The 27,576-nt window shown below is 37.1% G+C and overlaps 1 protein-coding gene across 2 annotated transcripts; it reads left to right on the plus strand.

Annotated features, from left to right (window-relative positions):
• The first annotated feature begins 11 nt into the window (after positions 1-11).
• Positions 12-26,752, plus strand: LOC149744370 (dystrophin-like). Of its 2 annotated transcripts, XM_089904644.1 has the most exons (4): positions 12-478; positions 608-715; positions 15,669-15,848; positions 26,063-26,752. In XM_089904644.1, exons 2-4 carry the CDS (start codon positions 689-691, stop codon positions 26,240-26,242), a joined length of 387 nt encoding a protein of 128 aa, XP_089760770.1. In that variant the 5' UTR covers positions 12-478; positions 608-688; the 3' UTR covers positions 26,243-26,752. The 2 variants fall into 2 exon arrangements, with proteins under 2 accessions (XP_089760770.1, XP_089760769.1); XM_089904643.1 differs by lacking the exon at positions 12-478 and having other exon boundaries at positions 496-715.
• Positions 26,753-27,576: the final 824 nt, after the last annotated feature.

Consider the following 27,576-nt stretch of genomic DNA (forward strand, 5'->3'; position numbering starts at 1 on the left):
TGTATTTTCAGACCTAAGAGAGATACACATTTTACATATTATCAATGAAGAATCCTCTTTTAATTCTACATTTATATTTTTGCTTGCATTTACTGTGGAGACGTTTCAAATAGTGGTGTAATATCTGCTTCAGACTTCTTGTAAGTATCTTTGCTTTTCAATGTAAGGTGAAAGAAAGAGTGAACTAATCTAACAAATGAAAGGCACAATGCTTATCTAATTATAAGCAGAAGCTGGCAGGGTGTTCTTTACAACTCCTGGTATAAATAGGAGGCTCAAAGTTAGATACTTTTATAAATCATTCATGCCATTTTTAATAAAATTCAGTTAACAATTAATTGTTTGCTGATGTTGTGGTGGGTTTTCTCTTCCCCAGGTACTGGGAGATCGGTGGGCAAACATCTGTAGGTGGACAGAAGATCGCTGGGTTCTTTTACAAGACATTCTTCTAAAATGGCAACGTTTTACTGAAGAACAGGTGACTCATGTGGGGGATATTATATCAGTGAAAGACATGGAGAGATATTAAATGGATAAATGAAAAAATATAATGATGTACTTTAATAATTATTTTTTTTCTATTTTGGAATTATTTGATTTCTTTCAGTGCCTTTTTAGTGCATGGCTTTCAGAAAAAGAAGATGCAGTGAACAAGATTCACACAAGTGGCTTTAAGGAGCAAAGTGAAATGTTATCAAGTCTTCAAAAACTGGCTGTATGTATTTTTTAGCTTTCAATAGTCTTTTTTTTAAAAAACAACCCAATAGCTTATACTAACATCATTATTTGGTCTTTCTGTTCCTTCAAATCTTAAATGAAATATTCATTGTTCTTGCTTAGATCAGTCTATTCAATTATACCATATTGTTACTTTTCTTAATTAAAATAGGGAAAGGTATAATGTTGTAGTGAGCTGGGGCTGCTGTCCTCACATAGTGGAAAGAGAAACTCTAGTGTCTCTGTCTCTTCTTATAAGGCCATGAATCCCAGCATGGGAGCTGCACTATCATAACCTCATCTAAACCTAATTACCTCCCGAAGGAAGGCCCAATGTCCTAATACCATGGGGGGTAGGATTTCAACATATAAATTTTGTGGGGACACAATCATTTAGTCCATATCATTACACCCCTGGACTCCCAAAATTCATGTCTTTTTCACATGCAAAATACATTCATTCCGTACGAATAGCCCCAAAAGTCTTAACTGGTTCCAACATCATCTCTACAGTGTACAGTGTAAAGTCCAAAGTCGCATCATCATCTAAATCAGATATGAATAAGACTCCAGGTACAATTCATCCTGAGACCGAGTTGTCCAGCAGTGAACCTGTGAAACCAGACTAGTTATGTGCTTCCAAAATACAGTGGTGTGACAGGTATAGGATAGGCATTCCCATTCTAAAAGGGAGAAATAGGAAAGCAGGAAGGGGTGACGGGCCCCAAATACGTCTAAAGCATAGTAAGAACAATTCCATTAGATCTTAAGGTATGATAATAACCTGCTTTAGAATGGTGCTCTGCACTGCAGGACCACTGGAGTGGCAACATCACCCCCAGGATTCCACAAGGTGGCCTTGCCTCTTCCGCTTCACAGGGCACTTCCTGCCCCCATGGCTCTCTGCAGCAGCCCCACCTACAGGACTCCCTGTGGTGGCTGCTCCTGAGGCACTGGGTGGGGGCATCCCAAATTTGAGAGGTGGCCCCACCCTTTGAAGCCCAGGAGGAACTAGCCCCACCTCCTGGGCCTCTGGTCGGGGTGGCAGCTGCGATGATCTCTGAATCAACCTATATCATTGTTCCCTCTTCTTGAGAAATAGCACATGTTCACAGCCTTCCTTCAATCCATCCAGTTTTCTTTGTTTCCATTAATCCCAGCTGGCAGTTTCTGCTGGTATAATCCCATCTGTATCCCGGGCTTCTGATGAGATGGCTGATTAGGTCTCTGGCTCACACCCACACTAATATCCTTATCAAATGGTGAATCAACCACACTCTTCTGAACTGTGCTTTCTCATTTTTTGTAATATGTATAGGCTGAGAATTTTCCAAATCCACGAGTTCTGGTTCTTTTTGCTTAACAGTTCCTTATTCAATCAGTTTCTCTCTTCTTGCATTTTTCCATAAGCATTCAGGAGAAACCATGCTGTTCCTTCCACACTTGGCTTAGATATCTCCTAAAGACATCAAATTTCTTAGGTAAATACCCAATTTCATCACTCACAAGTTCTACCTTCCACAAAATACTAGAACATTAACACAGTTCAGTCAAGTTCTTTGCAACTTTATAACAAGGATTGTCTCCTTTGTCCAGTATGTTCCTTATTTCCATCTGAGACTTCATCAGAATGGCCTTTACCATCCATATTTGTACCAACATTCTGTTCATGATTATTTATGTATTCTCTAAAAAGATAGAAACTTTCTTTCCAGCTCTTCTCTTTTCTGAGTCCTCACCAGAATTACCCTTTAGAGTATCTTCATGTCAATCTTGGCTTTTTCTAACATGCACCTCAAAACTTTTCCAGCCTCTACCCATTAACCAGTCCAAAGCTGTTCCTGCATTTTCAGGTATTTGTTACAAGAGTGCACCAGTTCTTGGTCCCAGTTCCTGTCTTAGTCTGCTTGGGCTGCTATAACAAAATGCCACAGACTGGTGGCTTAACAGTAGATATTTATTTCTTACAGTGCTGGAAGCTGGGAAGCACCAGATCAAGGTGCTGGACGATTTGGTTCTTGGTGAGGGCCCTCTTCCTGGCTTCCAGACAGCACCTTCTTGCTGTATCCTCACATAGCGAGATAGAGGAAGCTCTGGTGTCACTTTCTCTTTTTATAAGGGCACTGAATCCTAGCATGGGGGCCTTACTCTCATGACCTCATCTAAGCCTAATTATCTCCCAAAAGCTCCACCTCCTAATATCACATTGGGAGGTTAGGCATTCAAAATACGAATTTTGGAGAGATAGAAACATTAATTTCATAATATATAGGTAAAGTTTCAACTTTGTTTTTTGAAACAGAATTGTACTCTTGAAAAAGTATAGCATACCTGGAATAAGATTTCATTAAAAATTAAAAGGTAGCACTAAGAAGTACCTGTAAATGTTCCGTAAAGTTCTGAACAGTATAATTCTAAAGTAAACTTAAGTTTAATAAGTCTAATGAGTCTAAAGAAAACTTAAGTAGATTCTCTGAGAAATATGAAGAGAAGCACAAGACATGATTATGCTCACATAGAAGGGGCTTATACCCTAGTTTGGAAAACAAGAAAAACATTAAAGCAAACCAAATGGCACTGATTATAGTGCCTGTGCTGTGTGTTTTGAGGAATTAATGAACTTTGACAATAAGAAGACAGCAGGCTTCACTGAGACATTTCAGTTTGAGTTGAACCTTATGGGATTAATAAAGATCTCCAAAGCTTCTCTTCCACTGTGAATTTTGTTATTTTCCAGTAAGGGAGAGGAAAATCAAATATTAAGAGCTTGATATTTCAAATAAAAGATTGCATAATTTCTTTTTGAGTTTTCATCAATTCTAGTAAATGCTAACTTGATGTTAACTCTAATATAAAACAAAGATCTACTGTAAATAATATTTCATAACATTATGTAAGTTTATTTATGTCTGTATTGATATGATATATTATACATCATAATAATTAAATCATTTATTTAAAGCTAATCTTAAATAAATCTCCCCGGTTAAATTCATACCATTTTACCAAATATTTATTTGTATCATGCATTTTTTGCTCCAGAGTTACTAATTTTCTATAGGTTTTTTTTTTCTTTGCTAAAAACAATGGATTTTATTTTACTATTATTATTTTTTTTAACATCTTTCTTGGAGTATAATTGCTTTACAATGGTGTGTTGGTTTCTGCTTTATAACAAAGTGAATCAGTTATACATATACATATGTCCCCATATCTCTTACCTCTTGCATCTCCGTCCCTCCCACCCTCCCTATCCCATCCCTCTAGGTGGTCACAAAGCACTGAGGTGATCTCCCTGTGCTATGAGGCTGCTTCCCACTAGCTATCTATTTTACGTTTGGTAGCGTATATATGTCCATCCCACTCTTTCGCTTTGTCCCAGCTTACCCTTCCCCCTCCCCGTATCCTCAAGTCCATTCTCTAGTAGGTCTGCATCTCTATTCCCGTCTTGCCCCGAGGTTCTTCTGACCACTTTTTTTCCTTTTTTTTTTTTTTTAACATTTCATATATATGTTAGCATACGGTATTTATTTTTCTCTTTCTGGCTTACTTCACTGTGTATGACAGTCTCTAGGTCCATCCACCTCACTACAAATAACTCAGTTTCGTTCCTTTTTATGGCTGAGTAATATTCTATTGTATATATGTGCCACATCTTCTTTATCCATTCATCTGATGATGGACACTTAGGTTGCGTCCATCTCCGGGCTATTGTAAATAGAGCTGCAATGAACATTTTGGTACATGACTCTTTTTGAATTATGGTTTTTTCAGGGTATATGCCCTGTAGTGGGATTGCTGGGTCATATGGTAGTTCTATTTTTAGTTTTTTAAGGAGCCTCCATACTGTTCTCCATAGTGGCTGTAGCAATTTACATTCCCGCCAACAGTGCAAGAGGGTTCCCTTTTCCCACACCCTCTCCAGCCTTTATTGTTTGTAGATTTTTTGATGATGGCCATTCTGACCGGTGTGAGATGATATCTCATTGTGGTTGTGATTTGCATTTCTCTAATGATTAATGATGTTGAGCATTCTTTCATGTGTTTGTTGGCAATCTGTACATCTTCTTTGGAGAAATGTCTATTTACGTCTTCTGCCCACTTTTGGATTGCGTTCTTTGTTTTGTTGATATTGAGCTGCATGAGTTGCTTGTATGTTTTGGAGATTAATCCTTTGCCCGTTGCTTCATTTGCAAATATTTTCTCCCATTCTGAGTGTTGTCTTTTTGTCTTGTTTATCGTTTCCTTTTCAGTGCAAAAGCTTTGAAGTTTCATTAGGTCCCACTTGTTCATTTTTGTTTTTATTTCCATTTCTCTAGGAGGTAGGTCAAAAAGTATCTTGCTGTGATTTATGTCATAGAGTGTTCTGCCTATGTTTTCCTGTAAGAGTTTGATGGTGTCTGGCCTTACATTTAGGTCTTTAATCCATTTGGAGTTTGTTTTTGTGTATGGTGTTAGGGAGTGTTCTAATTTCATTCTTTAACATGTAGCTGTCCAGTTTTCCCAGCACCAGTTATTGAAGAGGCTGTCTTTTCTCCATTGTATATTCTTGCCACCTTTATCAAAGGTAAGGTGACGATATGTGTGTGAGTTTATCTCTGGGCTTTCTATCCTGTTCCATTGATCTATATTTCTGTTTTTGTGCCAGTACCATACTGTCTTGATTACTGTAGCTTTGTAGTATAGCCTGAAGTCAGCCTGATTCCTCCAGCTCCGTTTTTCTTTCTCAAGATTGCTTTGACTATTCACGGTCTTTTGTGGTTCCATACAAACGCTGGATTTTTTGTTCTAGTTCTGTGAAAAATGCCATTGGTAGTTTGATAGGGATTGCATTGAATCTGTAGATTGCTTTGGGTAGTAGAGTCATTTTCACAATGTTGATTCTTCCAATCCAAGACCATGTATTTGTCTTGTATTTGTATCTTCTCCATGTATTTGTACCTTCTTTAATTTCTTTCATCAGTGTCTTATAATTTTCTGCATACAGATATTTTGTCTCCTTAGGTAGGTTTATTCTGAGATATTTTATTCTTTTTGTTGCAGTCGTAAATGGGAGTGTTTTCTTTATTTCTCTTTCAGATTTTTCATCATTAGTGTATAGGAATGCAGGAGATTTCTGTGCATTAATTTTGTATCCTGCTACTTTACCAAATTCATTGATTAGCTCTAGTAGTTTTCTGGTAGCATCTTTAGGATTCTCTGTGTATAGTATCATGTCATCTGCGAACAGTGACAGCTTTACTTCTTTTCCAATTTGTATTCCTTTTATTTCTTTTTCTTCTCAGATTGCTGTGGCTAAAACTTCCAAAACTGTGTTGAATAAGAGTGGTGAGAGTGGGCAACCTTGTCTTGTTCCTGATCTTAGTGGAAATGGTTTCAGTTTTTCACCATTAAGAACGATGTTGGCTGTGGGTTTGTCATATATGGCCTTTATTATGTTGAGGAAAGTTCCCTCTATACCTACTTTCTGGAGGGTTTTTATCATACATGGGTGTTGAATTTTGTCGACAGCTTTCTCTGCATTGATTGAGATGATCATATGGTTTTCTCCTTCAATTTGTTAATATGGTGTATCACATTGATTGATTTGCATATATTGAGGAATCCTTGCATTCCTGGGATAAACCCCACTTGATCATAGTGTATGGTCCTTTTATTGTGCTGTTGGATTCTGTTTGCTAGTATTTTGTTGAGGATTTTTGCATCTATGTTAATTAGTGATACTGGCTGTAGTTTTCTTTCTTTGAGACATCTTTGTCTGGTTTTGGTATCAGAGTGATGTTGGCCCAGTAGAATGAGTTTGGGAGTGTTCCTCCCTCTGGTATATTTTGGAAGAGTTTGAGAAGGATAGGTGTTAGCTCGTCTCTAAATGTTTGATAGAATTCACCTGTGAAGCCATCTGGTCCTGGACTTTTGTTTGTTGGAAGATTTTTAATCACAGTTTCAATTTCAGTGCTTGTGATTGGTCGGTTCATATTTTCTATTTCTTCCTGGTTCAGTCACAGAAGGTTGTGAATTTCTAAGAATTTGTCCATTTCTTCCAGGTTGTCCATTTTATTGGCATATAGTTGCTTGTCTTAATCTCTCATGAACCTTTGTATTTCTGCAGGGTCCGTTGTTACTTCTCCTTCTTCATTTCTAATTCTATTGATTTGAACCTTTTCCCTTTTTTTCTTGATAAGTCTGGCTAATGGTTTACCACTTTTGTTTATCTTCTCAAAGAACCAGCTTTTAGTTTTATTGAACTTTGCTGTCGTTTCCTTCATTTATTTTTCTTTTATTTCTGATCTGATCTTTATGATTTCTTTCCTTCTGCTAACTTTGGGGTTTTTATATTCTTCTTTCTCTAATTGCTTTAGGTGTAAGGTTAGGTTTTTTATTTGTGATGTTTCTTGTTTCTTAAGGTAGGCTTATATAGCTATAAACTTCTTTCTTAGAACTGCTTTTGCTGCATCCCATAGGTTTTGGGTGGTTGTGATTTCATTGTCATTTCTTTCTAGGTATTTTTTTATTTCCTCTTTAATTTCTTCAGTGATCTCTTGGTTATTAAGTAGTGTGTTGTTTAGCCTCCATGTGTTTGTATTTCTTACAGATTTTTTCCTGTAATTGATATCTAGTCTCATAGTGTTGTAGTCATAAAAGATACTTGATACAATTTCAATTTTCATAAATTTACCAAGGCTTGATTTGTGACCCAGTATATGATCTATCCTGGAGAATGTTCCATGAGCACTTGAGAAAAATGTGTATTCTGTTGTTTTTGGATGGAATGTCCTATAAATATCAATTAAGTCCATCTTGTTTAATGTATCATTTAAAGCTTGTGTTTGTCTATTTATTTTCATTTTGGATGATCTGTGCAGTGGTGTAAGTGGGGTGTTAAAGTCCCCTAGTATGACTGTGTTACTGTCGATTTCCCCTTTTATGACTGTTAGTATTTTCCTTACGTATTGAGGTGCTCCTATGTGGGGTGCATAAATATTTACAATTGTTATATATTCTTCTTGGATTGATCCCTTGATCATTATGTAGTATCCTTCATTGTCTCTTGTAATAGTCTTTGTTTTAAAGTCCATTTTGTCTGATATGAGAATTGCTACCCCAGCTTTCTTTTGATTTGCATGGAATATCTTTTTCCATCCCCTCACTTTCAGTCTCTATATGTCCCTAGGTCTGAAGTGGGTCTCTTGTAGAGAGCATATATACGCGTTTTGTTTTTGTATCCTTTCAGGCAGTCTGTGTCTTTTGGTTGGAGCATTTAGTCCATTTACATTTAAGGTAATTGTTGATATGTATGTTCCTGTTACCATTTTCCTAATTGTTTTGGGTTTATTTTTGTAGGTCTTTTCCTTCCTTTGTGTTTCCTGTTTGGAGAAGTTCCTTTAGCATTTGTTGTAAAGCTGGTTTGGTGGTGCTGAATTCTCTTAGCTTTTGCTTGTCTTTAAAGCTTTTAACTTCTCCATCAAATCTGAATGAGATCCTTGCTGGGTAGAGTAATCTTGGTTGTAGGTTTTTCCTCTTTCATCACTTTAAATATGTCCTGCCACTGCCTTCTGGCTTTCAGAGTTTCTGCTGAAAGATCAGCTGTTAACGTTACGGGGATGCCCTTATGTGTTACTTGTTTTTTTTTTTCCCTTGCTGCTTTTAATATTTGTTCTTTGTATTTAATTTTTGATAGTTTGATTAATATGTGTCTTGGCATGTTTCTCCTTGGATTTATCCTGTATGGGACTCTCTGTGCTTCCTGGACTTGATTAACTATTTGCTTTTCCATATTAGGGAAGTTTTCAACTATAATCTCTTCAAATATTTTCTCAGTCCCTTTCTTTTTCTCTTCTTCTTCTGGGACCCTTATAATTTGAATGTTGGTGCGTTTAATATTGTCCCAGAGGTCTCTGAGACTGTCCTCTCTTCTTTTCCTTCTTTTTTCTTTATTTAGCTCTGCAGTAGTTATTTGCCCTATTTTATCTTCCAGGTCACTTTTCCATTCTTAGGCCTCAGTTATTCTGCTATTGATCCCTTCTAGAGAATTTTTATTTCATTTATTGTGTTGTTCATCTCTGTTTGTTTGCTCTTTAGTTCTTCTAGGTACTTGTTAACGTTTCTTGTATTTTCTCCATTCTATTTCCAAGATTTTTGATCATCTTTACTATTATTATTCTGGTTTCTTTTTCAGGTAGACTGCCTATTTCCTCTTCATTTGTTAGGTCTGGTGGGTTTTTACCTTGCTCCTTCATCTGCTGTGTGTTTTTCTGTCTTCTCATTTTGCTTAACTTACTGTGTTTGCGGTCTCCTTTTCACAGGCTGCAGGTTCGTAGTTTCTGTTGTTTTTGGTTTCTGTCCCCAGTGGCTAAGGTTGGTTCTGTGGGTTTGTAGGCTTCCTGGTGGAGGGGACTAGTGCCTGTGTTGTGGTGGATGAGCCTGGATCTTGTCTTTCTGGTGGGCAGGTCCATGTCTGGTGGTGTGTTTTGGGGTGTCTGTGGCCTTATTATGATTTTAGGCAGCCTCTCTGCTAATGGGTGGGGTTGTGTTCCTGTCTTGCTAGTTGTTTGGCATAGGGTGTCCAGCACTGTAGCTTGCTGGTCGTTGAGTGGAGCTGGGTCATGGCGTTGAGATGGAGATCTCTGGGAGATTTTTGCCGTTTGATATTACGTGGAGCTGGGAGGTCTCTTATAGACCAGTGTCCTGAACTTGGCTCTCCTACCTCAGTGGCACAGCCCTGACGCCTGGCTGGAGCACCAAGAGCCTGTCCTCCACAGGGCTCAGAATAAAAGGGAGAAAAAAAAGAAAGAAAGAAAGAAGAAGGTAAAATAAAATTAAGTATAATAAAATAATATAAAGTTATTAAAATAAATAATTATTAAGCAAATAATTTTTTTTAAGTAATGAAAAATAAAATGGACAGACAGCACCCTAGGACAAATGGTAAAAGCAAAGGTATACAGACAAAATCACACAGAGAAGCATACACATACACACTTAGAAAAAGAGAAAAAGGGGAAAATATATTTTTGTCGTTTCTCAGAAAGTCCGCCTCCTCAATTTGGGATGATTCGTTGTCTATTCAGGTATTCCACAGATGCTGGTTACATCAAGTTGATTGTGGAGATTTAATCCACTGCTCCTGAGGCTACTGGGAGAGATTTCCCTTTCTCTCCTTTGTTTGCACAGCTCCAGGGGTTCAGCTTTGGATTTGGACTCGGCTGAGGGCGTCCGTTCTTTGCTCACACAGGACGGGGTTAAAGGAGCAGGTGATTCGAAGGCTCTGGGTCACTCAGGCTGGGGGGAGGGAGGGGTACGGATGCGTGGTGAGACTGCGGCTGCAGAGGCCAGCTGGACATTGCACGAGCCTGAGGCGCGCCGTGCGTTCTCCCGGGGAAGTTGTCCCCGGATCACGGGACCCTGGCAGTGGCGGGCTACACAGGCTCCCGGGAGGGGAGGTGTGGATAGTGACCTGTGCTTGCACAGAGGCTTCTTGGTGGCTGGCAGCAGCAGCGGCGTTAGCGTCTTATGCCCGTCTCTGGGGTCCGCGCTTTTAGCCGCGGCTCGCGCCTGTCTCTGGAGCTCCTTTAAGCAGCGCTCTGAATCCCCTCTCCTCGCGCACCAGGAAACAAAGAGGGAAGAAAAAGTCTCTTGCCTCTTCGGCAGCTCCAGACTTTTTCCCGGACTCCCTCCCGGCTAGCCGTGGCGCACTAGCCCCTTCAGGCTGCGTTCACGCAGCCAACCCGAGTCCTCTCCATGGGATCTGACCTCCGAATCCCGAGCCTCAGCTCCCAGCCCCCACCCGCCCAGGCGGGTGAGCAGACAAGCCTCTCGGGCTGGTGAGTGCTGGTTGGCACCGATCCTCTGTGCGGGAATCTCTCCGCTTTGCCCCCAGCACCCCTGTTGCTGTGCTCTCCTCTGCGGCTCCAAAGCTTTTCCCCTCCGCCACCCGCAGTCTCTGCCCGCGAAGGGGCTTCCTAGTGTGTGGACACCTTTCCTCCTTCACAGCTCCCTCCCACTGGTGCAGGTCCCGCCCCTATTCTTTTGTCTCTGTTTATTCTTTTTTCTTTTGCCCTACCCAGGTACGTGGGGACATTCTTGCCTTTTGGGAGGTCTGAGGTCTTCTGCCAGCATTCTTTCGGTGTTCCGCAGGAGTCGTTCCGCATGTAGATGTATTTCTGATGTGTTTGTGGAGAGGAAGTTGATCTCCACGTCTTACTCTTCTGCCATCTTGAAGCTCCTCCCCCTGTATAGGCTTTTAATTTAAGATAGATTCACGTAGGTATTACTTGTTATTACATGCTAGCTTACTGTTGATAGGCAATCATTCCTCACAGAAGGTATGTTCTTTTGAGTGATGTGACTACTAAAGACAGATTTTAGAAAAGTAATCTGTTTCAAACAGTGCAAACATATCAGTGATCACATTTGTAATTTTGTTCTTCAACGAGTGGGGAGCCATTGGGAGTTGAATAACAATCATGTTTACATTTTTGGAATGCTCTTTGGTAGTAAGACTTTTAGTAGTAAGTAGGCCAGTTAGAAGAACTGAACTAAGGAGCAGTGGATATGAAAACGAGGAGACAGACTAGGTTATTTTAGAAGAGGAAATTGAGGCTCAGGAGAAAACACATGGCACAGATACAGTATCACAGAAGATTAGTGGCAGACTTAAAATGAGCACCAAGATATCCAGACCCATGTCCAAGACTTTTAAGCTATTTCAGAACTCCTCATCACATTTGATTTCTTGACAGAAAATAACTGCAGTTGAAAAAAGTCTGTTTTAAACAATCATGTGCCACTGTGTTGACATTTTTGTAAGTAAAAGACGTTACTAGGGCTTCCCTGGTGGCGCAGTGGTTGAGAGTCCGCCTGCCGATGCAGGGGATCGGGTTCGTGCCCTGGTGCGGGAAGATCCCACATGCCGCGGAGCGGCTGGGCCCGTCAGCCACGCCCGCTGAGCCTGCGCGTCTGGAGCCCGTGCTCCGCAACGGGAGAGGCCACAACAGTGAGAGGCCCGCGTACCGCAAAAAAAAAAAAAAAAGACGTCACTAGCTTCAGGGCCATGAAAATGCTCTCTTAGCAAAGTCTCAGTAATTTTCCAATATGATTAAAATTCCAGTTATGTCACCTTACTTGTGAACAAAATGAAAATATGTTTTGTATAAGTCTTACCATTTGATAGTTTAAACCAATTAACAAAACCTGACAGCTGGTCTAGAATTTGAGGTAAAATTCCCCTGCTGACTCAGGCAGTGAATAAGAATTTAATGTTCATTAAAATATGTCACAATCTGAGACCCAAAACAGGTACCATCTGTCACCATTTCCTACTACATACCTAGGTATATATACAGTATGCTAAAACTCTCTTTTATTTACAATCAGTGTAATTTGTTTTGAAATATTATCACTAATAACCCATGGGATTTTCTCCTACTTTTCATTTGAGGTGGGGGATGAGGAGTCAACGTATTTCATTCCTCCTCATACATCATTTTGTCCAAATCATGTCAGTCTGTTATTTTTATATCATCAAAATTGAGGTTTTATTTGGTGTAAAGAATAAAAAGGCAAGGACAGAAGAAACTGATGTGAATTCTAAGACTTGAAGAATCAAGTAGGTTATCATGGGGAGGCCCAAACCTACAAGAAATATGTTCCTGGGGAAGAGTACTGTTGCTGTGAGGATTCGTGGCGTCTGCCAGGGAAGGACAACTCTGGGAAACTTGACAAAAGAGAGGATGGTGTGCAGGGGCTGCAGGAGTACTGTGGAATTAGGTCACTATCAAGTGTCTGTGAGATCAGATGGCAGGGACAGAGTGCTTATGGGAGCTTGGCAAGTCCCTGTTGACAGTGCTGTTTCACCAGGACTTGCTACCTTGACCTCATCTCCTGTGATCACCCTCAAAGAATTCATCCAGATAGTATCAGTGGTTCTCAAAGTGTGGTCCTTAGACTAGCAGCATCACCTGGGAACTTGTTAGAAATGCAAATTCTTAGTCCGTATCCCAGACCTACTGACTCAGAAACTCTGGAAGTGTAGGGCCCAGCAATCTGCTAGTTAACAAGCCTTCCTGGTGATTTTGACGTTCCCTCAAGTTGAGAAGCCCCCACAGTGGATCATTCTACCTAAATACAACAACAGGTGATTAGAAAGAATTGCAGTACTTCTTACATATGGACAAATAACTACACATAAAATAGGTACAGAATTCAGTTTTGCCAGTTTAAGAGAAATTGTCTTGGCATTACTCTCTGAAGCATACGTCTGATGAGAATAGGGTGAAGACTTTCTGGGCCTTTTGTAAGTATACATTCTCTTTTCACTTCAAATCATCTAACCTTGACCAGATAGAACATGTTTATTCTGTCTTCTTGAGCAGCTTATCTGTTTCTTGCCCATTTCTACTGTTGTCCAATCTGATTTATTGGCTGTACTTTCCTGATTACCTTGGGAGGTATGTCCAGGTGCCTCACTTCTATGAAAATATATTTCTTCTTTTAAAATCCTAGCTGACCTCTGCCTTGTACATGTTTTCTAGACTTTCTTTTTGCCTCCTGAGTTTTCTAGAACTCTCTGGTTCTCTGGCAGTCAAAGATCTGTAATCAATTCTTGATATGCAGAAAGGCATGTTTTTTTATACTCTAAATATTAGTAACAATTAAATCATAATTATTTGATATACACACACAAAATCCAAGCTTAAAATAATTGCTCTCCAAGGATAGATGGGAGAAGGCAATTCATTACTGTGTTGCAGTGTATCTGGCACCACCATGGATTTCCTGTTTTCTCCCTCTCTTAGTTATGGTGGGAGAGTACTTCAGGAACTGGGAGATTTTAAGAGGAAGAAAGATTGGGAGAGAAAGAGAGAGCTTGGCCCAGAGCCAACAAGGGGAAACAAACTGAGGTAGAACTACTATCCTGCCCTCACCATTTGACAAACATAGATCTAGAATTTACTAGATAGAAGCCTTGGTTAGTACAGTGTTTTTGTCATACAGATTTAGGTAAAAATATATTGATTTGATAATTCCACACTTTTATAATAATGTTGTTTTTATTTTACCTTGAGTTATTTTCCCTAATTGTATTCCTTAATGGCGAATTTCCCCTTTATTTTTGTTATGTTCACTAAGTGCTTCTTTTTTTTTTGAATTTTATTTTATTTTATTTATTTTTTATACAGCAGGTTCTTACTAGTTATCTATTTTATACATAGTAGTGTATATATGTCAATCCCAATCTCCCAATTCATCCCCCCCCACAACCTGCTAAGTGCTTCTTCATTTGGTTTAATGTTAACACAGGAGGCTTCGTTTCATTTGCCACTAAATCTCTTTGGGTATCCAATTACTTTTATAGATCATCTAAGAAAATCTTTTTAGGTAACATGAGACTACCCATAAATTTCCAACACAAATGGTTTCCCCTTCTTCAGATTCAGCTTATATGTCTTAATTCATATTTTGGTCTATTGCATTCTTTCAGACTTAGAAAAAATAGTGAAAAAAACAATTATTGAGCAGAAACTAGAAATTCATTTCAAAACTTGCTTTTATTCCCTAAAAATGGCTTGCAGTAAGACTGCAATATAAAGAACACCAGGTGAAGTAGATTCTGAGAAAAGGATGAACTAATTGAAGGAGACACTGGAGCAGTCTGCAGTTAAGAGCTATCAATGCAGGTGGCATGCCAAAATGAACTACATAAAGTGTCCTTTGAGCGGAGAGTGGGGGTGGGGTGGGAAGGGGTGTGTGTGTTGATTTCTCTCTGTCGATGACACTTTGGTTCATGAGCAGTTGGGACATCTGTTTCATACTCATTTCTTTGCCATGTGCAATGTTAGTTGTACTTAAATAAATTTGCATTTATTTTGGAAGGACAGGTCTCACAGCTTAGTTTATGTTCGTTGTACTTGCTACTGCCAAAAAGAGGGGATTGTAAAGGGGCCATAAAATAATTCTCTCCTTTCTTTCTTCTTACTCTATGTTTACAAATTACATCAGGGACTAGCATTTGGGAGACGGAAATGGGATTTCCCAAAGCATAGGTTGACCTTAATGGATAAAATGAAAGAATAAGCTGCCCTGATCTACTGATTTCACACAAGCCACTTTGTTTATTCATTCTGTATCAACCAAATGGCATGCGTAACCCTCCATAGCTCCCAGGAACTTTGGAAATATGAATGGTATAAAAATACTTCATAAAACACAAGCATTTAGTAAACAGGCAAAGTGATTCCAAAGGATTTGTGTTATACTCAATTACTTAGTTCTATTACTTAATGGGCTCTAAAATTAGCTTTAGAAGATAATTACTCAAATAGCTGAAAGTTAATAACAGATGCTAAAAAATGAAAAAGTCAGTAAACTGAATAACAAGGTTTTTGTATCCAAATAATGAAAAGAATGTAAAAATCATAGAAATAAATAATATTGCAAATTTATTCAAATAATCACAGCATTTCAGATTGGGAAGGCCCCTTAGCCATGCTCATCTTCTCAGTTCACTATCTTTTCTTCAGTACTTCTGGCCTGTGATATTTTTTTTGAATTCTATCAGAAATTAGAAAGATAGTCACTAACATCCAAGAGCCATGCCTTTCACTTTAGAAAACCTCCAAATGTTAAAAAGTAATTTCCATATGTTGATCTCTGTTTTGCCTTTTGAAGCAATGCTACATTTTTACTTGGCAGTTCTTCAAAAATGTTTAGGTAGTTCGTAAGTGCCTCAACGAGGTGTTTATTCTACATCTGACTTTTATTTCTCTTCAAGGGAACATTATTTGGATTATAATTTTCTACTTATATTTTTATGAACTCTCGATCTTTTGCAGGCACAATTATAATCTTTCCATATGTATACAAATGAGAAAGTGCGTGCAAAAGCAAATTGAACTATAGTGTTTCATAAAATGTAACCTAGGCTTAGTCTGTGTTCTTCCTTGTTTTAACAGGTTTTAAAAACCGATCTAGAAAAGAAAAAGCAAACCATGGACAAACTCTGCTCACTCAACCAAGATCTTCTTTCAACACTGAAAAATACATTGGTAGCCCAAAAGATGGAAGCATGGCTGGACAACTTTGCCCAGCGCTGGGATAATTTAGTCCAAAAACTTGAAAAGAGTTCAGCACAGGTTAGTGATAATAATTAACCTACAGTAAATTATCCTTCAGATTTTTGAAATCTGCAATAAGAGAGTGGTGCTGTAACCCTGCAAAGGGTGTCACTAGATTAGTCCTTGCTAAGTATTCAGTTGAATAACAACATGGCTCTCTTGGTTGCCTTGACATTGGAGAATGTGGTAGAAGTGGAGGAGTGAGTGCTAGTGGACTGAACTAGCTACTGCCTTAGAGTGTAATCCCCTCCAATTCAATGGGAATGACGATCTGAGTGACTCAGAGCAGTCGGACAAAATGCTAGGGAACTGTGTCATCACGCTGGAATGATCCCTGGAATGATGAGGGCTATTAATTGACCTCTACATTTTACGTATGAGAAAATGAAGTTTAGGGAGGAAAAGTGAATTGTCCAAGGAAAGTCAGTGATAAGAGCAGGACTAGGGCCCAGGTCCTTTGATTTCACTGAAGACCTCTTTCAATTAGTGCAAGTGAGGTTATAATCAGTGGATTTTCTGCCATAGACTGTTGATTCATAAAATCATGCCGCTTAGTTATACTAACACATATAGGCTGTAGATTAGGAAAACATCTGTGTTTTACTTGTAGTGTCATGTGTTTTTATGCTAAGAATTGTAAAAGTTTTGATAATTTTTTTTAATGTGATATTTTTAAACTAGAAACTTTTATTATCTGATATGGTTATTAGATGGTGGAATCATGGACAGTCATTCAAAATATTAACATTATGTTTAATAGTGTTTAATACATTCTGCCATATTGTTTCACATTATAGAAGCTTTTACTAATTGGTCACAGATCATAGTTCAATGCACCATGCACACACCTCTATTAAAGCCACATTCAGTAGCTTTAGGCATATATCTCCTCTCTTGTGAGACAGTACAGGGAATTTGTTTTTTGATATTTGGCATCTGATAAGTGGCACTTAGGAAATGTTTGTTGAAAGATGAAGAAATGAAGTTTGAAGTATTGCTTCCAAGAATATAATTTAAGAAAATATGATCAGCCAACATATATGATTTTCAGTCACAGTTCAATCTTTTTTTAAAAACCAAATTCATATTTAAAATTTAAAACTTGAAGGAGTATCAATTGCAGTAATTTCTCATACAGTCATTGGGCAATAATAAAAATTCTATTGACTATATTTTTGGCAATTACTTGATATAATAGTGATTTTACCACGAGATCATGATTCTTCTTATTATATGTAATCTGGCCTTGGTTACTTTGCATGATCATTGGCATTTATGTAACAAATATGTGAGACATTAGGAAGTGTTATACTTTTTAAACCATCAGTGATATCATTCCAATATATACCCACTGGTTCCATACATTATTGGTGCTGTAAAATAGTCAGTTACCATGTTAAGAAGCACTGGCATTATTTGATGAAGATATTTTGAAATGTGTCCCTTTAAGGGGGTATATTCACAGAGGTGTAATGGGGTTAACAAAAGGTTGCATTCTGGTTCGCTTGCCCTATTGGCAGTGGTTTTCCAAACTTGAGTCTGCATAATAGTTACCTGGGAAACTGATTCAAGTGCATAGTCCTAGATTTTGTGCTCAGAAAATCTCATTCAGTAGGCTAGTAATCTGCATGCAGCCTTTGATAAAGTCTGCAGAACATATTTTTTTAAAACATTGAATTAGTAAGACAGTGACATATGTGCCAGTCCCCACATTCTGGTGTTCCTCAGTGCTGCCTGAAATGGGAAGAACGGAGACCTTCCTAGCAATATATTGATTAGTATTTCCTAGCAGTATATTGCTAGTATTTAAATATGCTCATTCTGTGGAATGAGACTTGTGCGTCTCATCAAAATCTTACTTATTTGATTATTTTAGTTGGTTAAAAAATAAAATAGAAACCTTATTTTTTAATGGCTTAAAAGTTATGAGACTACCACCTAGGGCAACTTACTTAACCTCCTCTTTTTGAACTTTATGAAATCTATGGTAAAACAGTACTAACTTTGGTTTGTGTAATTCTTTATATAATGATTTCCAACATATAACATATATCTGCTCTACTTGCTCACTGGGGTTTGATGAGGGTAAAATAAAACCATAGACATGAAAGCATTTTGAGAAAAAAAGGTTCTCTTGATATGCAAGGCATTCTGTTTAGTGAGTCTGGACAGCTTGTTGTAAGTTCACTATGATTTTTTTAAAATTTATTTTTAAACCACTATACACTCTTATACCAGACCAGAAGCAGATAAATGGAGTTATATTAGCAAGTTGCTTCCTAGGACACTAAGCTTGAGCCTTTCTTAAGCTCATGTCTCACTTTTCACTCCTTGTTTTTTTCCAAAAATGCACTATCATAGGCCCAATCCAAATCATTGTTTGGGAGTGGGGGGCTCTTAGGAAGCTACCCAGGGAAAGAGGAATTAAAAGGAGATAGAGTGAAAAAAGAAGTAGTATCTTGTAACTAAAAAAAGTGAATTTCTGTCTTACGTGTCACATTGAACTTAATCAAAATTGCATAAGAATTCCAAGAATGTTGAGGGTAAGGTTGTGACTTTAAAGAACAAAGCTCACTTGTATGCATATATTCCAGCATGTTTGTGGGGGAAAAATAGTCACATTAATGACACAATATACTCAGTCTTTTAAAAATCCTTTTAAATGATTGGTATAAAGAATGAGCAAAGTTCTGGTAATGGTTAAAATCCAGTAGGGTGTTGGAATTGTGACTGAGATGACAAGGCATCCGATCGTGCTCATGTGTGCTCATCATGTGCCCGAAATTTTGACTGCTATTCAGGTCAAGGCTTTGAGGGATTTTGACCTTATGAAACAGTAGCATGGCAAGAGATCAAAACATGAAAAAAATCAACTATGAGGGCTGCTCTGTTGCATTTCAGAGTCAGGTTTGGCTTGAATAATACCTGGACACAAGCTGAAGATGCTGAAGTTGATGAGAAGGCAGCCTAAGAAAATGGAAATACTTTCTGTTTCCAAAAGTTAAAAAGAATAATAACATTTGCTATGTGGATGCTTAAAATGGGAAAAGAGAGCAAATGAAATACACCTTGAATTGACTTATTTAAATACTCGAATGACCCTATATTTCCTCCAAACTTTTTAATAAACGTGCTCATTGAAATTTACTCAGCTATTTTTTCCTAAATGCCGTGCCCCTGGTGGACATATTTATATTTTGATTGTAATTAGGGAATATGATAGTCAGAAATTCATTATAGTTAATACTTTAAATGATTTGAAATGTTATTTTTCGCATTTAACTGAAATCATGGTATACTATGGAAAGGGGATATTATTCATTTGCTTTATAATTTATTATGGTAATTTATGTTAGACTTGGCAGCATGAGTTTAGACATAAGAATATATCTATCTAGATAAGTCCAGAAGTTCTGTAGCCTTGTGATTTTTTTAAACAGAGTAAATTATCTTCTTTGCCAGAAATAAGGAACATTCTATGACTCGTGCAAGTTCATAGCTCTTATTCCCATTTTATCAATATTTTGCTATATTCCTAATGACCATTTTTGCAGTGTTCTGAACTATGAGCACAAATACCTTAAAGATAAAATTAATGTCCTCAGAATTCCCCTCCCCTTGAACATGAGCGTACATGTTTATGCTGTGTGTGTCTGTGTCTGTACTCATGGAGTCCCAAATAAAGAAAGTGATTATTATGTATGGATATACCTGTTCTACATTATTTATGTCCTTCTGAGAGTTTTAAAACTCCTGCCAGACATGTAAGTAATGTAAAACATGGTTGAAGATAATAAGCTAGTGTTTTTCATAATACCAGAAATGCAAATAGATGCAAAAGCATTAAGATGAAAATTTCTGTATTTGCCTTTCTTTTCAGAGTTCATTCTCGTATTTTAGAGATCCCTGTTTTTACTCTCCATAAAATATTTTACATGCACATTCTGACTGTACCCATTCTCAAAGCATTATTTTGTAGACCTCTTGATACATGAAATGTAGTTACAATTGGTTTGCCTCTCATCTTTTTGCCAATGATTTTAATTAAAAATACTCTAAGGCCTTTCAGTTGACAACCCTTTTCAGTGGTTCCTGAAAGCTCTCCAAGTCTAATCAGTCTGCTGCCAATTAAAAAACAATTTTAATGGTTTTATAAAACCCATAATTAAAATAAAATTTCCTCATTTATTTTAGGTTTTTGTCTTAGTTAATTCATGGACTAACTATCTTGAATTTTAGAGCATCTTTTGGTTAATTGCTTAGGTTAAAGGTTTTATTAGAAAATTTCCAAGTTATAGCTCAAATAACCTTGGGAATTAACTGTATTCTTTTGCTACCTTCAGCTAAAGTAGATGTTTGAGAACAGGCCTTGTGTGCATCAGTGCAACTGGTTTTATGTTGTAAATTCATTTATCGACAACAACATAAAATGTTGTAGGCACTGAAAATTTAAGAGACAAGAGCTGAATTAACTGTTGGAACCACTCATTCCTTATTTATAAAATGAAAAATTTGGTCTAGGAAGATCTCTGTAGTGTCTTTCCAATTCTAAATGTTTATGATGCGTTTCTCTTTTCTTGAAATTTTATATAAAACTCTGGAGTAATTAGTGAAGAGATTCCAACTATCTCCATTGTATAAATCTCAGGGTCAGCTGGAAGATGATAATAAAAATGAAATTCTCTTCCTATTAGAAGAAGACTGGCTTCTGAAATAGTTACATTTCACTCATCATGAGTATGTAATTAAAATACTATTAAGATAAAATACTCAGCATCTATATGATAAATCTATTGTTTATTGACAATAAATGAAATAACACAGCAAGAAAAATCCAAGTTTTTTCTGTATGCTTAATAATCTGCATCCCTAGTTAAAGAAAGTGTTCCATTACTTCCTGCCAGATGGTGTGTAGAGGAAGGTCAGGTGGATCAGAAAAAATAAATTTCATTGCTTCTTGAATTTTTGCAGATGTGACTAATTCACACAGTTGCTCAAATTCTGTGTTTAGTATGTATCCTGAAGCCAACATGTATCTCTTTTTTCTGACAATGTGTACCAAAGAGAATTTGAAGTGAGGGACAAAATACATAAAATTAAAGAGAGTTTTATGGAATAAACCTTCTTAACCATCATATAATATTATATTTCAAATAGGAGAATGACTTCTTTTATGATATCTTTTGAATATTGACTCTGTGCTTATGATTCTAATATCAGTATATATTCAATAAGTTATATTGCCTTAATATCAGTATCAAAACAGGGCAGTAATTGATATTACAGTTTAGTTACCAAGCCACTCTCATGAACTTGGGCACTCCTTGTATGCTACACCTAGCTGTGTTAATTCCTTGGCATTTGTTCATGAGATAGAACATTTTTTAGCCTTTTGATTAATAACCCAGCTTCCTTTGTGAGCACCTGATCTTTTACCCCAGGTTTCTCATAAAGTTCAACATATAAATCCTTTCTGTTGCTTAGAATTGTGAATCCTCACACCATCATCGCATATTTGTGCCTTGTGCTACCATGCCTGTGGAGATAGTTTTAAGCCTGGATATCAGTTATCAGCTAAAACTGTTGCTATGATTATGCAGTATGTTTTAAACTGTAGAACTGCAACCCCTCTATGCCCATTAAAAATCAGTGATCACTCTAAAGTTCTGTATGTATAAAGAACACAACGAGAAACTTCAATCCACACTTGTCAACCTGCCTGAAATTTTTACCTCTCATCTATAAAATGGGAATAAAGTTAGTACTTATTCTTAGGGCCATTGTGAGGTAATGATAGCCACCACTTACTAAGCTTTTACTGCAGATACTGTTTTGAGTATTTTAAATAAGATAAGGGATGCAAAGCACCTAGCATAATGCCTGGAATGTGCAGAGAGCTCCATGACTGGTAGCTATTATTACAAGTATAAGTATTTTAATAATAATAAGATAAATTAGGTAACTAATTTTTTATAATTTGAATCTCTTTTAGTAAGTTTTTTTTTTAAATGTTCAAATAGTATCTCACAATACCAGGTGAAATCTCTAACATCAAAACTTACAAAGTCAAGACTATTTAAATAATTAAGTGGTACAGTTAAGAATATGGGCCAAACTGAAAGAAAGATAACAGCACAAAGTTAATTTAAAATATAAGAACAGGGCTTCCCTGGTGGTGCAGTGCTTGAGAGTCCGCCTGCCAATGCAGGGGACACGGGTTCGTGCCCTGGTCCGGGAAGATCCCACATGCCGCGGAGCGGCTGGGCCCGTGTGCCATGGCCGCTGAGCCTGCGCGTCCGGAGCCTGTGCTCCGCAACGGGAGAGGCCACAACAGTGAGAGGCCCACGTACTGCAAAAAAATAAAAAATAAAATATAAGAACAGGTGGTAAATACAACTAGTTGCCCATGAGAAACTGGACACAGTGCTGGAAAAGAAATGTTTCCTTTCGTTATATGCTCTTTTACATTCTTTAAATATGCTTGAATGTACATGTAGCTCCTTTTCAAAATGTGCATTTTTAAACAAATGGAAGAGAAAATGGTAAGAAAGATTTTCATTGTTTGAAAATAGTATGTTTTTTCTAGACCTACCCAAATTATACAACCTTAATGCAAGAAGATGTTCACCCTAGAACTATCAAGATACTGGGCAAATGCTCTTCCAGGTTTTCTCACAATGGGAAAAATGTAAATTTTGGAAATTAACATATATCACTTTATAAGTAAAGAAGGTTCGGTTTAGAAAAATTCCTGAATTTTCTCTGGACTTTTTAGTGGTTATTACTAATATGTAGCAAGAGGGTACTTATTGTGTTCAAACATTATGTAATTTAATTCTTGCTTCCAGGACGGGGTACATATTTTGCGAGGCTCAGTGCAAAATGAATATGCAGGAATTCTTTACAAAAATTATTAAGAATTTCAAGAGGGTGACAGCAGAGCAGGAAACCAAGAATGAGATCCTTTTGAGTGAGGGGACCTGGGTGACTACATAAGTTGCACACCCATGAAGCAGGCCTTGTTTGCAACACCGTTGTGAGAGATGTATTATCGTTACTGTTTTACATATGAAGAAAAGAAATCAAAGCTCTGAGAGAGTAACCAGTCTTCCTTAAATGTTACAGGATGTGAGCTGTGGACCTGTTGTTTGAGAACTGTGGAGCCTGTCTCAGAGACCTCCACTTTTAATCACTGTAAGGGGAACTAGCTTCCAAACCTAAAGACAAATAATTCTTTTCCATTTTTACTGGCTAGTTAACTGACAGATCAAGGGGCTAGTATTTAAAAACAAATCTATTTTGTTTTCTTGAAGACATTTACATGCAGTTATTTTCCATACTTGTATTTTTCATATGGAACTCACCTTGTCTCACAATTATTTGTGTGGTTGTCACCTTCACTACTATACTGTGAGATCTCCATTGTATTTGTTCGTGGGTGTCCTGTAGTGACACATATTGAATAGATGTTAGAATTTAATTGAAACATTATGATTCAGCTGCTGAATAACTTATGCAGTTTTAGATTGCTTTAATTGAATATGATGTCCAAAGTCAGAAAATCTAGGTTTTGGAGCACCCGATTAAATCTAGTTCTAGCAAGTACCTGGCATTATAGAGCTTGGAAATAAGATTTATTAGAGTCATGATTATCAAGCTTCAGACCTTTAAGACTGTCAGGTGGAAACAATACTCACCTTACTCTTTGTTGTTTCAGGGTTCAAAATAAATTTTATTTATTGATTGATTCAGGCCACGCAGCACAGCTTGTGAGATCTTAGTTCCCAGACAAGGGATTGAACGCATGCTCCCTGCAGTGGAAGCACAGAGTCCTAACCGCTGGACCGCCAGGGAATTCCCAAAACAAATTTTATATGAATGAAGTCATAATAATGCAGGCTTCCACTAGGTGTAAAGATCTTTGCCAATGGGAAAATTTGATTCCATACTCAGGAAGGAGTTGTCTGCTTCTGGCAGTAGTGAATCCTGTAGTAAGGAGGAGGTTTTTTATTCTGGAGTAGGTTTTGAAAGTAATTATTAATTTGTTATATATAATGAATTATACCCTATATTTACAGGGTCAATACACAGATGTTTTCTTATTTCTGTATCCCAAAGGAAATGAAGTAGTAGTTTCAAATACAGTATAGTGATGATTATAGTATAGAACAATTAGAAATCCACGTCTGCTATTATTTTATTAAAAAATATTACTTTTTCTTTCTTACAAGGTTTGCTATATTCTTAAATGTCTTTTCATAGTATATAATGTTGCCATTTCTTTTTACCTTCCGTGGGCACATCTATCCAATTTCATAATAAGTATCAGTTAGAAGATATTATAACATTTTAGAAATTAATTTCACAGCCAAATATTCAGTAGCACAAATATTCCATAACATTAGATATAACTGCAAAAAAAGCTTTGTATTTTCAGAATCTCTGCATTCTGGTGCCTGCACATATAAAAGCAGAAATTTTCCACCTGAACAATATTTTCTTCAAGCCCTGATTGTATGCAAAAACAATTTGCCCATGGTTAAAAAAAATGTTACTCTGAAAAAATTAAATGCTCTTGGAATCCTACTTAAAAACTCTCTGTTCCTTTTGGTTAAAGATAGAATTAATTTTATCATGTAATTGTCATTTTGTGTTGAGTTCAGTTAGGTTTGAGGTTATATCTTAAGCATTTTTAAAAACTATGTTACCTTCTGCTTTCATTTTGGCATAACTTGTCAATGGACTATATAATTATAGTTCGAAGCTCAGTGCTTGATTCTGAATAATGAATCTATGGAGATCTTAGAGAAGATAAAACCTGTGCTTGACACATGTAGAAACTTGATATCTCTTAATGTCTTTTTTTTTTTTTTTAACTATTTAGGCTACCTAAATGGAAGTCCCTAAGGCCTTGGCATATGTAAAGATGTGGCTTGCACAAAGGGTAGCACCTTCAAAATGTATTTGTCAAAAGCAATTTTTACATAAGACACCATGACAAAGGATTTCATTACTACATGTCAATTCCTATTTGGAAGCTGAAATCAGAAGATCATGAGGCTTCCCTGCTTTCTTCCCATTGAGGGAATCGGTCATCATGTGTGAGGCAGGGAGGTTCCCTCAAACCTCTTTCTTATCTCTTGGCAAATTCAGGAAAATCAGTAAAACTAATCTTGGTCCCAACCAGATCCTTGACTATGTGTATATTTAGTATGTATAAGTGGATCCAAAGCAGGCCTGTTTTGGTCTCCATGGAAATAGATCTTCCGAAAAATTTGGCTTACTGGAAGAGTAATGATTAACATCACAAGAGGTAACATTTTAGTCTTAATAACTGGAGGACTGTGAGACAGAATTGGTGGTTAAGGCAAGAGGATGTCTCACCGTTTTGTGACTTGTCTGTCTGGTAATGCCTGTGTACTGAGGGAATGGCCTCTCACGACTTGGGTCACAAATCGTATCATTTCAAAGAGTGATGATCTATGTCTAAAAAAAAAACCTTTGTAAAGTCTGAACACAAAGTTAGTGTGATTCTAAACCAAGAAGAATTGAATGCTAACTTTGGATACTCAAATATTTTAACAGATTGACTAATTTAAATCAAACAAGTGTAGCGTGCTTTTTAACATTCGAATAATATTCAGCTTAAATGTATTTCTGGACTAATGGGCATTTTATATTAATCTTTTATTGTACTTTTACAGGGCATATCACTTATTTGATTAAAAAGTCATTTATTACACAGTTCAAAGAATTTTGTCTAAAAATTTATAGACTCTAAATAATTATATTTATGAAAACCAAAGATGCATTCAGTGCACTATTTAATAAACATATACAATGTTCCAGGCAATGGAATTAGTGCTGGCATACCTGAGCAAAATTTACATTAGTGTTGTAAATACTTTAAACAGCATGTCTAATTAAATGACAGAATGACACCCTAAGTTTTCCTCCTTTGCCCCACTTATTTCCCCCATAGCTTGACCAATAAATTGAAGAGGCGCTAGTTTACTTTTGGTTTTGAGATTACTTTCCTCTGTGGTTTCAGTCAACATAACTTAAGTCAGATAAAACAATTTGATTTGGGTTCAATATGGTGCTATTTTGATCTGAAGGTCAATTTACTAACAAATAGGAACAGTTTCTCATTATTTTCCTTCACCACTCCAAGCAGTCTTTGCTGAAGTCTTTCAAGCAGTGTGTGACCTCTGTTTCAATACTTCTTGCAGATTTCACAGGCTGTCACCACCACTCAGCCATCACTAACACAGACAACTGTAATGGAAACGGTAACTATGGTGACCACGAGGGAACAAATCCTCATAAAGCATGCCCAAGAGGAACTCCCACCACCACCTCCCCAAAAGAAGAGGCAGATTATTGTGGATTCCGAAATTAGGAAAAGGTGAGAAGCTTTTGCTCATGGCTTTATCCTCAAACGAAGAGTAATTGTTAAGCAGGAAAACTCATTTACAGCTATTTTGATGGCAGTGTTTTTACCTAAACAATATTTCCAGAAGCCTCGGGTGCCTATAATGTCAGTTAAGTTAGTGAGACAAATTATGAAGTAAGTTTTAAAATTTCCCCCAAGCAATCACTATCCCAACAAAAACAGAATGCTTAATGGAAATACTATTTTCTGGATTGAAAGAAGAAACCACAAGTGATGGATGCCTTTTATCCTGAAAGTTTCCTTTTTTCTTATCAAGAGCCTGCTTGTTCAGTGCCTACTTTTGCATTAAATGTCTTTTTCCAGTAATGGAAAGGACATTTTCATGAAGAAGAAGTACACCTATAATAGACACGATCCATTCTGTTAGTTTACGAGAACATAATGTCTCAATCTGCATGTCCTATATCAGGAGTAATTACAGAACAGATTTCCTGTTCTTTGATATTTATAAAGTCTTATCTTGAAGGTGTTAGAATTTTTAACTGAGCTTTTCGTGGATATTCTCAACTAGACATTGTAGATAAGTTAGGTATTATGTAAATCAGTAGATATATTAAACTGATGGGAATAAAATTTCATAAATGCAAAAGCCAGCATGAAAATCATAAAAATGGTACAATTTCCTTTTCATGCCAATTATTATAATTCTAAGATTAAGAAAGAACATTAAAACCTGCCTTAATGTTTCTAAGCAGCATGTGTTTGGGAGCACATGGAACATTTGACATTAGAATTCGTGTATACAAGGGTAGGGAAGCATGAGAAGAACATATACCCAAAAATAGCGTGTCAGATGTTTTAGGCAAAGGAAGAAACACCTAGAAAAGTTTTCAAGTACACCATTTAGGACTTTCAGTACTTCCCTGTTAATCCGTGACTTTTAACCTACTTTCATAATTCCACCGTAGACCACGGGGCTTTTCTCCACGGTTGGAGCTCCTTGGCTGAGTGAACCCTCTCATTCAGGGCTCAGCAAACTGAAGCCTGCAGGCTCAATCCAGCCTGCTGCCAGTTTTTGTAGGGCTCATGAGCTGAGAACTGTTTTTTTACATTTTTAAGTGGTTGAAAATAATCAAAAGAAGAATATTTCATGACATGTGAAAATTTCTGAAATTCAAAGGTCAGTGTGCACAAATAAGGTTTTATCAAAACAAAGTCAGACTCATTCATCTATGCATCATCCTTGGTTGCTTTCACATCAGAAAGGCAGGGTTGGGTAGTTGTCACAGAGACTATATGACCTACAAACCCCCAAATATTTACTATCTGGCCATTTACAAGAAAAGTTTA

This window comes from Delphinapterus leucas, chromosome X, assembly GCF_059928025.1.
Source record: "Delphinapterus leucas isolate spDelLeu-1000000601 "Yukka" chromosome X, BTC_Dleu_Yukka2, whole genome shotgun sequence".
In the NCBI taxonomy this organism is placed as follows: domain Eukaryota; kingdom Metazoa; phylum Chordata; class Mammalia; order Artiodactyla; family Monodontidae; genus Delphinapterus; species Delphinapterus leucas.

Excerpts from the sequence above, each read along its gene's own strand:
- LOC149744370 (XM_089904643.1), top strand. The coding sequence starts at position 551 with ATGATGTACTTTAATAATTATTTTTTTTCTATTTTGGAATTATTTGAT. Across the intron at positions 716-15,668 it reads CAAGTCTTCAAAAACTGGCT|GTTTTAAAAACCGATCTAGA; the intron begins GTATGTATTTTT and ends TTGTTTTAACAG. Across the intron at positions 15,849-26,062 it reads TTGAAAAGAGTTCAGCACAG|ATTTCACAGGCTGTCACCAC; the intron begins GTTAGTGATAAT and ends TACTTCTTGCAG.